Here is a 13,715-nt window from a genome sequence, read left to right on the forward strand (position 1 = left end):
ATATGGAACCATGCCCAGTTTTTAAATCAAAATTCGTGTTTAAAACAAAACTAACAAACAAAAACAACTTAGGAGACTGTCTGCAGTGGTGTCACGTGACACCCATAACCCCAGCACTTGGGAAGTTGAAATGGGAGGATAAGGAGTTCTAGGTTATCCTCAGCCACACAGGGGTGCGTGTGTGGTAAGTGTGTGATATGGGTGTGAATACAGGTACATGCCTGCGGCAGCACACGCACATTGATGTCAAGGACCACTCTCAGGAGTTAGTTCTTACCTTCTACCTTGTTTTGAAGCGGGGTCTCTCTTCTTTTGGCTGCTTCTCCATGTACAGATTAAGACATCACCAGAGCATGGGTGTGGGCATCTCCAAGGAGAGTTGCACTTTGTTATCTTTACATTAGCCATGTGGACTAGCTAGTTTTATGTCAACTTGACGCAAGCTAGAGCCTCAATTAAGGGAACTCAATTAAGAAAACGCTTGCAAGCAGGGCAGTGGTGGCGCACGCCTTTAATTCCAGCACTCAGGAGGCAGAGCAGGTGGATCTCTATGAGTTGGAGACCAGCCTGGTCTACAGAGTGAATTCTAGGACAGCCAGGGCTGCACAGAGAAACCCTGTCTCCAAAAAAAAAAAAAAAAAAGAAAAAGAAAATGTTTCCATAAGCTCCAGCTGTAGGCAATCCTGTAGGGTATTTTCATCATTAGTGTTCACATGGGAGGGCCCAGCTCATTGTGGGTGGTGCCATCTCTAGGCTGTTGGTGTTAGCATTTAGGCATCTGTACTGGCCTGCCCTTAGGGGTCCTGACAGGATATACCTCACCGGCAACCACTAAGAGCACCCTGTGTGCACATTTGCTACGTTTCCTTATAGAAGGTGGGCCTTGTCCACCTCTGGTCTCTCTCTCCTTTCTCTTTTTCTTCCTCAGCCCCAGGGACCAGTCCTGCCCCCTTCTCCCCGCTCCCCTCAGTAAACCTCCCACATGGGCCCTGTTGAATGGTGTGACTCCTTCCCGCCGTTTCTAAAATACAACAGGTGGTCCTGGTTGCTATAGGAAAGCACACTGAAACTGGGCAGTGGTGGCACACGCCTTTAATCCCAGCACTTGGGAGGTAGAGGCAGGTGGACTTCTGAGTTCAAGGCCAGCCTGGTCTACACAGTGGGTTTCAGAACAGCCAGGGCTACAAAGAGAAACCCTGTCTGGAAAAGAAAAGAAAAGAAAAAAGAAAAGAAAAGAAAAGAAAAGAAAAGAAAAGAAAAGAAAAGAAAAAAAAAAAGCAGACTGACTGAGCAAGCCATGGATACCAAGCCAGTAATCAGCACTCCTTCATGGCCTCTGCATCAGCTCCTGCCCTGACTGCCTTAGATAATGAACTGTGATACTTAAGAGTAAGTCAAATAGGGGTCTAGAGAGGTGGCTCAGAGAGGTTAGGAGCACTGACTGCTCTCCCAGAGGTCCTGAGTTCAATTCCCAGCCATCAACCACATGGTGGCTCACAACCATCTGTAATGAGATCTGGTGCCCTCTTCTGGCCTGCAGTCATACATGCTGTATACATAATAAATAAATCTTTTTTAAAAAAGTAAGTCAAATAAACCCTTTCCTCCCCAAGGTGCTTTTGGTTATGGTGTTTCATCACAGCAATAGAAATCCAAACTAAGAGACCATGTATATACAATTTTATTTAGTCCTAAAATTATTTTTAAAGGGTCAAAAAGAAATTTAAAGGAGATCCCAGGAGAGTTCCTGAGGCATCCTGGGCAGGGTTAGAACTTACAAGGCACTAGCCTAGCTCCTGGGATGTGGAGAGTTAGGATGTCTCCGGGCCAGGGAGACGGTTCAGTGGGTTGGAGTACATCTCCTCCAGAGGGCCTGAGTGTGGTTCTCAGGACCCATGTCAGGTGACTCACAAGTGTCACTCCAGTCCCGTGGCATCTGATGCCTCTGGGACTGAGCACCGACATACATGTGCCTAAACACACATGTGCTTACACATATGTAAATAACGTTTTTTCAAGTTAATCTTATTTGTTGACTAGTAAGATGGCTAGAGGCACTAAGAATCAAACCAGGCCCGTCTTTGTTCACTCTAGACAAGAGCTCTACCACTGAGCCACACTTTCAGCCCAGGGAAGAAGCAACATGTATTCAATCTATCGTGTACTTTTTATATTTCTGTTTTATTTATATTTCTGTTACAAACAGTGCTTCCTGGAATTATGAACGTATTCATAGGTTTGATCCCTGAAAATGGAAAACATGGGTGGCAAGGGCGGGAAGGCATTTCTAGTCTTGAGAGAGAGGGAACCAAAATCACCCTCTTTTATAAGTCAGTAATCTCTTTTATTTTATTTATTTTATGTGTCGGGGTGTTTCTCAGCATCTGTGTCTGTGTACATATTGGTGCCTGGCCCCCTTGGATCCTCTGGGACGGGAGTTACAGACAGTTGTTAACTAACCTGTAGGTGCTGGGAATCGACTTCAGGTTCTCTGGAAGAACAGCCATTGTTCTTAATCACCGAGCCAAAAGTTGGCAGTTTATTTTGGGTCAGGTGGGATACACTTCTAATCCCAGCCAGCTGGAAGGTAGAGGAAAGACTCTGAGTCCCAGGCCAGCCTGGGCTACATAGAGAGACCCTGCCTCAAAAAACCAAGGTGGGGCTGAGGTTGTAACTCAGTGTAGAGTCCTTGCCAAGCATTTCACAGGTACTGGGTTTGATCATCATTCGCGCGCACACGCGCGCGCGCACACACACACACACACACACACACACACACACACACACACGCCCTGGGCTACATAGTGAGTTCCAAGACAGTCTAGGATAGAGACACCCTGATTAAAAAAAATTATAAATAAAATTTTTGAACAAAAAATTTAAAAGCATCTTCTGTTCTCTCTGGACAAAACAGCCTTCTGAAAAGGAAGGCGCTGGAACAACCAACACGCCCTTGCCCAAGGTGCCGGAACAGAAAGAAAGGCAGAGTTCGGGCTATCACCCAGAAACCTCTAGGGTACTGTTGCTCAACACCCCTCACAGCACAAACTCGGATCATTATTTCCGGTCGAGAACTGTGTCCTGTCCCGCTCCTACTGCTTAATGAATATGTGTGTATCTCATGCAAAGCAAGACAGCAAAACCCCTTCTGTATCGTGGCTACTGACGCTCAGCACTGACAGGCACGCATGGAACCCTCAGGACCCACGCGCGCCCCTAGGGGTTCGCAGGCCTCATAGTCGTTGAGAAGCTACTTGACCACTCTCGACTAGTCCCGCCCCCTTCTCGACCAGCGTAGAGCTCCGGAGCGCATGCGCCATAACCACCGCAGCCCCCCAACCCAGCTCACGAAACTATAGTGAGGTTCAGACTTCGAGTGCAGTCGCCCCGCCTCAGGATTGGACTTTCCGGGCAACTTCTCCCAAATCCTGGGGATGTGCACAGGAGGTCACCTTGGGCTGTGGAGCCCCGTGTCCCAAAGGAAGTTTGCAAGTGTCTGAGCGCCACGCCTCTGCATCCATCCCCCACCCCCCCCACCCCCCAGACAGGGTTTCTCTGTGTAGCTTTGCGCCTTTCCTGGAACTCACTCTGTAGACCAGGCTGTCCTTGAACTCACAGAGATCCGCCTGGCTCTGCCTCCCGAGTGCTGGGATTAAAGGCGTGCGCCACCACCGCCCGGCTCGCCTCTGCATATTTTAAGAGTACATTCATCATCCACCACAGCCCGGCTCCAGCATCTCCTGGAGAACCTTCCCAGACGCCTCGTGGGTGGTATGGCTTCTGACACCTGGAGTTAGAACTGCTGGACTGAGCGTGCGGGAAGGAATTCTGAAGCCAGACTTGGTACCAGCCTTGGAACCTAATGACGGGCACCTGTCCCCGGCATACCAGCTAGGTGAATGGATGAGGCAGGAAGGGCACTTGGGTCCCAGCTGTCATTCCATCGATGCTGGGTCTCTGAACTGCAATTTGTAGTAAAAGTAGAACTGAACTCTGATAACTACATCTTGAAGGCCAACAATGAACTACACATTAAGGAGAGCAGTGGTCAGTTCAGAGCGGGCAGTATGAAGTCAGAGGCAGACAATACCTCATAGATTTAGTTAATGGTTATCTTCCAAGAGTTGTGAGGCAGGGCTGGAGGACAGAGCTCATTTGGTACAGCACTTGTCTAGTACATCCAAAGCCCTGGGTTCAGAGCTCATTTGGTACAGCACTTGTCTAGTACATCCAAAGCCCTGGGTTCGATCCCCAGCACAGTATAAACCAGCTAGCACCTCTGCAATCCCAGACCACAAACTTAAGGCCATTGGTTTTTAGTTTTGTCAAACGCAACAGTTCTCATCCACAAGACTCTATGTAGCTCTTTTAACACTTTAACAATGACTTATATAGAGCGTGTGTAAATCCTCATCTCATTTTCTGGACAATGTGCGGCTACAGCAGTCCTTATGCCTTCAACCTCAACAGCTTTGACCCTAGTAGCAACACAGATCTTGAGTCTCCATCTCCATGGTATCCTATTATCTCCCATGGATGTTATTCTCTGGTTACTACCTTCTTGATGGCCCTTCTTCCTAACACCCTTTGGTGACCCTCTAAGCCAGCAGTGAGAAAAGGCCAAGCTGAGTCCTGCCTGCTGATTTGGCTACACACTGCTGATCCTGGAGTCCCACCCTCTAAGGGTGAGGTGACCACTCTACATATTATTTTCCAACCTGGAAAACCCTTGTGGTCCTGCCTCCCTAAGCCTAGCCCCTCTCCACCTTAGATCCCAGCGCTTCAGTTTGCATCTCCCAGCTCTAGAGACTCAAACTCAAACAGCCTCGAATCCTCCCTGATCATCCTAGCTCTGCCTCTAAACGCTGGGATTACAGTGAGAACTAACCAGGGCACCAGTCCAAGAGGCCAGCCTGGTCTACAGAGCAAGTTCCAGACTAGCAAAGGTTATACAGTTAAGACCCTGTCTCAAAGAGCCACCTGGAGAAGGCAATGTTACATCAACTACAAGTCCAAGGGTCTTAGTTGGACATTACAACACTCCAAATTATACAAGCCCAAAGTATAGGTGCAGTCTATCAAATTGTGGCCCAGAATTATTTGGACTGAGCAGCCTATATCCTGCTATGCTATGTACATTATCAGACTTGTGGAAACCCACAGCCACAAACATACTAGTTCGTTCTCTACCACTGAGCTATTATATCCTAGTTCTGAATTTCATCACCACTAAAACCACAAACATCCAGGCTTGCCTGCTTGTAACTGAAAAGAAAATCAAGGCTTCTCATTCAACTTTTGTTAGTTCAGTCTCAGGTTCTGGTCCATATTTAACGCTCCATATGAAACTGCAGTCAAATACCAGGCCTTGCTGCATGCTTGAATTTTCAGCTGATTGTTCTATTCCCAGCACACCAGTTTGTGTTCAAAGCCAGCCATAAGTCACAAAGAGAAACAATGCAGCTGTTTGGTTAAGGACAACAGGCTGGAACCTACAGCTGTTTCAGAGAAAACAAAGGGTAGTTTTAAACAGCAGCAGAAACAGGCACATGCATGCTGAACCACCCCGAGACAAGTCAAGCCCGAGTAAGGAAAGTTCCAGCCTGTTGCCCCTAGGAGCCAAAAGCAGATGCACTCTATGAATACAGTTGAGTCAGCAAGCCTTGATGACCAAGTTCACTGACCTGTTCATGCCAAGTGGAGTTTCATGAAAATCAAATATTGAAGGTAGACATCAGTGGAAATGGAATCTTAACTGGTAACCCCAGAAGCCAGGGTGGTCACTAAACACAAACAGCTTCTACTCAGACCCACCCCAGAACTGTCAAGAGTGCCACCTGTACAAAAGCAAGTTGGGAGACCCAGATTTGTTTTGCCATCTTGGACAGTGTTTTTTGAGACAAGGTTTCTGTGTAGCTTTGCGCCTTTCCTGGAACTCACTCAGTAGCCCAGGCTGGCCTCGAACTCTCAGAGATCCGCCTGGCTCTGCCTCCCAAGTGCTGGGATTAAAGGCATGCACCACCACCGCCACCCGGCTCTTGGATAGTATATTAATAGTTAGCTAGCTGTTAGTTTTGTTCATTTTCAAATGGCCAGCACTAAAGCAGTGCTGAGTTCTTTGGGCTACAGAATAAATGACCCAGACTATTCCAGACAAGCAACTCATGCTGGCCTTGAACTCAGGATCTTCCCACCCTGACATCTTAGAGACCTGCCACCATCACCCAACCCTCAAGAAGCTTTGCCTGGGACACACAACTGAAACCAGCCACCTTACAGGTTCATCTTTTTATTGGACATGTTAACAAAAGAGGTTTAGTCAAAAAGACCAAAGCCCATGTCGTCATCAGACTCCTCAGATTCTTCCTTCTTTGCTTCCACTTTCTTCTCCTCAGCTGGAGCAGCAGCAGTAGAGGGGGCAGGACCGCCTGCTGGCGCGGCTCCAGCTGCTGGAGCAGGCCCACCAGCCCCTACGTTGCAGATGAGGCTCCCAATGTTGACATTGGCCAGGGCCTGCAACACAAATGGACAAGTAAAGCTTTTACTCCTGCCCTTTATGTTTGGCTTTTTTGATACCAGACCAATGCACAGGACCACACTCAACACACAAGCAAAGTTGATATTCAGTGTGAAAGCTGAGCTGTTTTCAAGGTACATGAATTTCCTCTCATGGTGGGAAAATTTTTTCTAAGTAACCCAAGAGAATGGGCAGATTTTCCAAATTTCTAAACTCTTTTTGAACCCAGCCCCTTCAGTTGGCTGACTTCCCTTTCCTAGAAATAAAGCAATTTGTACAGAACGTACATAGCTTTCTATTTTACAAGAATTCTGTTTGTTTCAAATGCCCAAACTTAAAAGAGGCCACTAAACTCAATTTCTACAAAATATGTACTAGAACACTTAAGAGATTTTTCTTGGAGTAACACGGTTAAAGTTTTTAATCTGTTAGAAACCAGGGACTGATAGAAAAGCTACACCATTAAGTACAAACTAAAATACAAAATCCAAGAGGGGCGGTGGAAACAGTACATTAGCAAGACTTCCCCAACTCTTACCTTTGCAAACAAGCCAGGCCAGAAAGGTTCAACATTGACACCAGCTGCTTTAATGAGGGCATTGATCTTGTCCTCCTGGAATACAAAGCCAATCCATCAGAGCGATCAGAATACGGTTAAAACCAAGTCCCAGAAGTCGCCAATTCGGACTTTCTAAGGGCAGCTCATGAATGCTTAGTCTTATAAAACACATCGGCCAGGTTTGAAGGCTCGGGGCACTAGTGCGATTGCCTCCTAGGCCTGACGACACGAGTTCGAGTCCTAAAAGCTAGTAGAACGACAATCCACTCTAACATTTGACCTCTGGCACACACAAGCGCGCTCACGACCGCGAAAGTAGGAGAGCGCGTGCGCGCCAAGGGCCTCCAAGGCATCGAATATCCGAGAACGCGGCGAGTCGGCCAACCGAGTGCCTGGTCCCCGCCAGCGACACACGTGGCCGCCCCGCGGCTCCCCACGCCGCGCACTCACCGTGACCGTCACCTCGTCGTCGTGCAGGATGAGGGCGGAGTAGATGCAGGCGAGCTCGGAGACGGAGGCCATGTTGCGGACTGCCGGCACGGTGCTAGTCGCCGGATGAAGTGAGGGCCTCACCCCAACGCGGCCTTAGCTTCCTCGGAAGAACCGAGCACCTTGGCGGCAGCTGAGGAAAAGGCCACACGCGCCTGCGCGCAGCCTCTTATGGGGGCCGCGTCGACCAATCGATGCCCGGCTTCGAGCGGAAGGGGCAGAGCCAAAATCGAGAGGCCGTGCCTGCAGGACGCAGTTCCGGAGTTGCGCGTTCGGCTTCCGGTTTGGCCGGCGTGGGACTGCTTGCTAGCGTTGGAAGTGCTGAACTTTACGGTTTAGCAGCTAAGAGGAAGGTTATCTGAGGAAAACGCACTGGTCCTGTCCCTTGCTTTTTTTTTGGTTTGGTTTTTTGTTTTGTTGTTTTTTTCAAGACAGGGTTTCTCCTTGTAGTTTGGTGCCTGTTCTAGATCTCTTTAGACCAGGCTGGCCTCGAACTCACTGAGATCCGCTTGACTCTGCCTTCCGAGTGCTGGGATGAAAGGCGTGCACCACCACCGCCCGGCCTGTCCCCTGTTTTAATTAGCAGGAGCGCTCCCGCGGCTTGGGCACACTGAAAAAAGTCAGCTGACCAAAGCCCTGACGGTCACGTGGCTGGCCCCATCCCCGCACCTGGCGCGCGCGCTTAGCCCAGAGTCAGATGAGTAGGTAAATACCATAAAGGGTCTGGAGCCGTATATCAAATGCAGTGAATCGAGTTTAAACATGACACTTCGTCTCAAGAAAACTCTAAAGTCATTCATTACATTAAGAAAGCACAGAGGTGCCTCGGAGGTTAAGCCATTTTACTGCTCTTCCAGAGGACCCGAGTTCGATTCTGCCACCCCAAAACTCGAATTCCAGGTCCAGGGGATCGGATCCTGGCCGATCAGAGCAGACACGCTCACATACACATAAAAGAAAACACTTTTTAAAAGGATCATATAAGGTATGGTGGGAAAAATAAACACAGAAGGGAGGAGGGACCACGTGATGAAATTGGGCAACTAATCACATAGACTCCTAGAGTCTATTAACTAGGAGAATAACTTTCATAACGTGATAAGGAGCAAACATTCAAAGCAAATACCTTTATTTCGAGACAGGGTTTCTCTGTAAAACAGCCCTGCCTATCCCGGAACTCACTCTGTCCTCGAACTCGCTGAGATCCACCTGCCTCTGGTAGTGCTGGGATTAAAAGGCTTGCACCACCACTGCCCAGCCCAAAACAAATATCTTAATAGAAAAAAAAAAAAGTAAACATTCTTTGAAAGTGGGAAACAGACATGAATGTCTTCCTTTGCTTTTGCATGAGTGCATGGCGCTTTATCACAGCAATAGGAACCCCAAGACTGCTCGTACACACAAACAAAACTTAAAAACTCAAAATACCCATCAGGTTGGGGTACAGCTCAGTTGTGGAGCTCTTGGACAGTTTGTCTAAAGGTGGCCTTGGATTTCAGAGCTAGGGACTTGAAATCAGAACCTCATGAATACTAGGCAAGTGGTTTACCAAAAAACACCTCCAACATGTGATGTTGCTTTAAAGTTCATATAATTCCGATTTCAGCACCACAAACAAGCTATGAAGCAGTTATCAAGAGGAACCTAAGTGGAGCAATATAGTTTTCACAGATAAGACCTTCAGTGGATAATTCTCCCCAAATTATATAGTTCCAACCAAAATTCTATTCATGATCTCAGTGGAATTTGACAAACTTGCCTCAAATCTTTAAAACAAAAAACTAACAGGGTGTCATTTTTCCCAGCTGATCTTGACCTTGCTATGTAGCTGAGGATAACCAGGAATGTAGGATCTTCCTGCCTTCACCTGGGATTGATTGTAAGTGTGCACCACTACAGACATTCATGTAATGCTAGGGATCAGTTCCAGAGCCTGGTGTACCCTATGCAAGCAGTCTACCCACTCAACTACATCTCAGCCCCCTTATTATATAACCTTACTATACAACCCAGGCCGCTGGCCTTGAATTTGTGGCAATCCTTGTCTCAACCTGCTTAGTCCTGGGATTAGCACTTGCACCACCACACCTGGCCCTAGAGGAATTCTTTTAAATGTTATTGGCAATGCAAATAGATGCACAGACTACAACAGAGCTAGTAGGCGGACTCTCATGCTATTGAGAACCTGGTAATGTGGGCAGAAAGTCGAGATCCAAAGTAGGAGCATGCGTGGGTGCTTCAAAACAAAGCTCTACCAAAGGATGGGGAGTGGGGCGGTGGTGCATGCCTTTAATCCCAGCACTTGGGAGGCAGAGCCAGGCGGATCTCTGTGAGTTTGAAGCCAGCCTGGTCTACAGAGTGAGATCCAGGCCAGGCACCAAAACTACACAGAGAAACCCTGTGTGTGTGTTTGGGGGCGAGGGGGGTGATGGGAGGGTAGAATGTATTCCTTGCATGCTAAGGACATGAAATCCATCCCTGGCATCATAAATAAAGGTGCCATAAAAAGTCATGGGCAGGAAGATCCAAAGTTTCAAGTTGCAAAGGATACAGTCTTACACACCCCAACACTTACTAAGTAGTTTTATTGCAAAGGCTCTTGTATTTGAGAAACCAAACTCACAATCAGGAAATACTCATTAAATCAATGAGATCCTATTTCATGTCTATCAGTTCTGAGAGTTGCTAGTGAGAATGGCAAAAGAACACATTTACAAAAACCTAGTTCAAGCTGGTTGTGTGCACAGCCAACAACCAGCACTTCTCACCATTGTCTCTGCCCTCAACACTCTATAGAGTATATACACAAGGGGCCAACTGCAACACAAGTCTCTGCGGTATAAAGAAAACTGCACTCTGAGTGATGGAGCACACGGAAAAGTCCTGTTAAATCTGGCTTCCTTCCATCCAAGGCTTTGACGGTGCGCACATTCCCTGAGTTATAGAAATCAAAGCTGGTTTTCAACCAAATTAGCCATTAGGAGCTAAGAAGTGTCCAGCAAAGTTCATGTATTAAGATAGGACAAACAACATGGTATTTTGATGTCGGACTTGGCTTTATAAGCTGACTTTGGGGTCCATGAGCAATATCTTAGTCTGTTTCATACCCCGTAAAGTTCATTCATTCACAGCCAAGTTTATTTATTTTTATTTTTTTAATTTTATAATTAATTTAATTTTACATATCAGCCACGGATTCCCCTGTCCTCCCTCCTCCCCTCGCTCCCGCCCTCCCCTCAATCCACCCCCCATTCCCATCTCCTCTAGGGCAAGGACTCCCCTGGGGAGTCAGCTCAGCCTGGTAGATTTGGTCGAGGCAGGTCCAGTCCCCTCCTCCCTTCACCCAGGCTGAGCAAAGGGTCCCAGCATTGGCCCCAGGCTCCAAAAAGCCAGCTCATGCACTAAGGACAGGTCCCAGTCACACTGCCTGGGGGCCTCCCAAACAGTTCCAGCTAATCGACTGTCTTACTTATCCAGAGGGCCTGATCCAGTTCCATGGGGGCTCCTCAGCTATTGGTTCATAGTTCATGTGTTTCCATTAGTTTGGCTATTTGTGCCTGTGCTTTTTCCAATCATGGTCTCAACATCTCTCGCTCATACAACACAGCCAAGTTTCTATTCTCTAGTGTTCTCCCTTATTTTATCCCACTAATACCGAGTACCAGATAAACAGGACACTGCAGGTGCTTGGGAGCATGCTGAGTGAATGTCCACTCCACAACTCTGTGCTTCTTAGTGCTTTTTATTTCAATTCTTTTGGCATATATAAAAGCAGAAAGTGAATATATACATACAGAATTCTAAACACCTTCCTAAAATGGCTTTACCATTGGCCAATCACCATCTTTATTTTGAAAGTCTTAATTGTTAAATATGTCTAAAGTGCATTTTTTTGCGGCTAATCAATAGCAGCATTTTTGTTTTTTGTTTTTTTATAAAACCTTAGAAAATATTCAGAACAGTTGGAAAAGTCACAATAAAAAATACGATGTGATCTAGATACATTCTTCTGCAGGATGACTCAGACACGGCGTCTGGCACAGCTTTGGAGAAATCACCAACACAAACAGAAACATTCTTCTGCTACCAGAGCTGTCAGGTCAAGGCTTCTTGCGCCTAAAACACAAAAAGCAGCATTTAATATTGAATTCTGCACTTAGCGACATAGTCAAGACAAATGATTCTTTAGGAACGTTGTGAGAATTCCTTTAATCAGAAGAAAATTCAAGCCCTTGGAGCAAACAAGTAACGTACAGAATATAACAGGAGGCAGCTCCCCTGTTCTTAGCCCACTGCAGCCACCTTCCAAATTATCCAAGGAACTAACCCAAGGTTAAAAATGTAGAGTGAGATGTATAAACATTGGTTTTATGAAATACGGAAAAATAGGCTAGCTCCCTAGTGTGGATTTAACAGAAGAGCAAATGTGTGCTTCCTTCAACATGAATTCTGGCATTCGGCTTCGCCTATCTATAGAACATGTACCCCTGTTCCAAAACCACAAGATCCATTAGGTAAGAGTGACAGACACAACACTGTCATCCCCAGTGTCTGAGTCATCCTGCAGAAGTGCAAAGAAATCAGAGACCTTAGCTGAGAGCAAAGCCTTGTCTATGATCCCAAAGGCAGCTAGTATTCAACATTTTTTGTTTATTATATTCTTTGTCGTATTTAATAAAGACACGCCCCCTTCACCTCTTTCCAGGTGCTTTCAGCTCAGCCTCAAAGATTGAGAAGTGGCCAAGTATGAGCAAAAGCCACCAATCTGCTGACACCTCCTCCAGCAGCTCTTACAGCACTCTGGAGAGCTGGGCACTACAAAGGCCGACCACACATTGTCAGCAGGGCCCAGGTAAAGCAGAGTGAGGTGCAGCTAGAGTAGCAGTGGTGATGGAAAGAAAACCTGGGAGAGGGAGGGAGGGAGGACACAGCAGGGCTGGCTGTGGTGCTCACTTGGGTTGTGCATGGTGCTGATATCCGGGGCCCAGCTGAGATCCTGCTCTCATCTCAACAGCAACGGAACACTAGAGGAAAGTGACAGAACAGGGAAAGGTCAGCTCCAACGATCCAGAAGCAGACGTCCATGTAGATGGGCTCTACTGCGATGAAATCCAACATGCTCTAGTTCAGCGAAGACACCTAGGTTAAACCACTAGTCACACACTTACGATCCATTTCTGCAAAGGCAACAAGAGCAAGAAGGGCCTGGGAGAGTGCCCAGGTATCTCTGCATCTTACATAAGGATGGAGAGAGGGGAGTCCTGAAGACGCTGGTGGCCAGGCCTTTCCTCAGAGGTAATAGTCACAGGGAGCACTGGGCACTGCTGTGGGTTAGTCCATCTGCTATGAGTTTTGTTAGTCTGGAGCAATACTTCCGGATCCACTCTTGACCCCTCGTCCCCCACATACACATACGCACGCACGCACGCACGCACGCATGTGTGCACACACACAGAGGACTTCTAGTATGCAAGTGCCCTACCAGAATGTTAGTTACAGGTCTCCAGGCTGCATGGGCAGTATGTGGTCCTGCCTTAGCAAGTTCAAAGAGCACAAAGTGCTACAGCACTATGCAGCTAATTTTAGCAAGCAAGTATTTAATTTTACCCCTACCCTTGTTTCTACATCGGTCCATTCAGACTCTGTACCATCTGGTTGGGCAGGTGCTACTGTGGACGATCTTCGTTTTCGACTACTGAAAAAGGGGAAACATGATGCAACAATCATTTTTGCATCTAAGAAGAATGGAAAACATTAGAAGGGGGAGAAACCACCTATACCCCTGCGGAGAATTAATGATAAACCTCACAGGATATTCTGTTCCTAAGAACAAGAGACTATGAAACAGCCCTTTAGAGAGAGATTTGTGACCAACTCACCCAGTCGGCGACTCTTGTTTTAAAGTCTCTATATCAGTAAACTGAACAGATTGTCCACCACCTCTGGTCTTAAAAACATCACCCTAAATCCAAGAGAAAAGGTCACTGTTACACTTTGATACATCCAACCAACAGGCAGGCATATCTGAAACTCACCCATAAACCCAAAAGACCCTTGGGCTACTGAATCTATTGATCAAATGCTTCAGAAACCTCAGTCCACCTATCACTAACAAGAGTCTAGCACAAGATAACCAGTAACATTCCTAGC

The 13,715-nt window shown here is 47.0% G+C and overlaps 2 protein-coding genes and 1 long non-coding RNA gene across 10 annotated transcripts in view; 1 reads left to right on the forward strand and 2 right to left on the reverse strand.

Moving 5' to 3' along the window:
• Positions 1 to 6,273: 6,273 nt before the first annotated feature.
• On the reverse strand, positions 6,274 to 7,720 carry Rplp1 (ribosomal protein lateral stalk subunit P1). Its single transcript, XM_059266942.1, has 3 exons — positions 7,527 to 7,720; positions 7,056 to 7,130; positions 6,274 to 6,513 (listed from the first exon to the last, which is right to left on the reverse strand). The coding sequence occupies exons 1-3, from the start codon at positions 7,596 to 7,598 to the stop codon at positions 6,316 to 6,318; spliced, it is 345 nt and encodes a 114-aa protein (XP_059122925.1). The 5' UTR covers positions 7,599 to 7,720; the 3' UTR covers positions 6,274 to 6,315.
• Positions 7,721 to 8,175: 455 nt separating this feature from the next.
• Positions 8,176 to 13,504, forward strand: LOC131915090 (uncharacterized). Of its 3 annotated transcripts, none has more exons than XR_009380259.1 (5): positions 8,176 to 8,270; positions 10,362 to 10,486; positions 12,271 to 12,417; positions 12,751 to 12,860; positions 13,205 to 13,504. It is a non-coding gene; the product is annotated as an uncharacterized LOC131915090 (long non-coding RNA). The 3 variants fall into 3 exon arrangements; XR_009380260.1 differs by lacking the exon at positions 8,176 to 8,270 and adding an exon at positions 9,341 to 9,444 and having other exon boundaries at positions 12,580 to 12,860; XR_009380258.1 differs by lacking the exon at positions 8,176 to 8,270 and adding an exon at positions 9,341 to 9,444.
• The window catches only part of Kif23 (kinesin family member 23), a 30,043-nt gene continuing 27,619 nt past the window's right edge, over positions 11,292 to 13,715 (reverse strand). For 4 of the 6 annotated variants that reach the window (XM_059268048.1, XM_059268045.1, XM_059268047.1 and 1 more), the window contains 4 exons: positions 13,445 to 13,527; positions 13,179 to 13,260; positions 12,519 to 12,589; positions 11,292 to 11,681 (listed from right to left, as the gene is read on the reverse strand). In XM_059268048.1, the coding sequence (XP_059124031.1) occupies positions 11,666 to 11,681; positions 12,519 to 12,589; positions 13,179 to 13,260; positions 13,445 to 13,527 (252 nt within the window). In that variant the 3' untranslated portion in view covers positions 11,292 to 11,665. The remainder of the gene's footprint in view (positions 11,682 to 12,518; positions 12,590 to 13,178; positions 13,261 to 13,444; positions 13,528 to 13,715) is intronic. The other 2 variants (XM_059268049.1, XM_059268046.1) reach the window with 1 other exon arrangement.

The sequence above is a fragment of the Peromyscus eremicus genome, chromosome 7 (assembly GCF_949786415.1).
Source record: "Peromyscus eremicus chromosome 7, PerEre_H2_v1, whole genome shotgun sequence".
Lineage (NCBI taxonomy): Eukaryota > Metazoa > Chordata > Mammalia > Rodentia > Cricetidae > Peromyscus > Peromyscus eremicus.

Coding starts and splice junctions, on each gene's coding strand:
- Rplp1 (XM_059266942.1), bottom strand. CDS start 7,598: ATGGCCTCCGTCTCCGAGCTCGCCTGCATCTACTCCGCCCTCATCCTG. Junction 7,131..7,526: donor ACGACGAGGTGACGGTCACG/GTGAGTGCGCGG, acceptor TTTGTATTCCAG/GAGGACAAGATCAATGCCCT. Junction 6,514..7,055: donor GGCCTGGCTTGTTTGCAAAG/GTAAGAGTTGGG, acceptor TTTGTGTTGCAG/GCCCTGGCCAATGTCAACAT.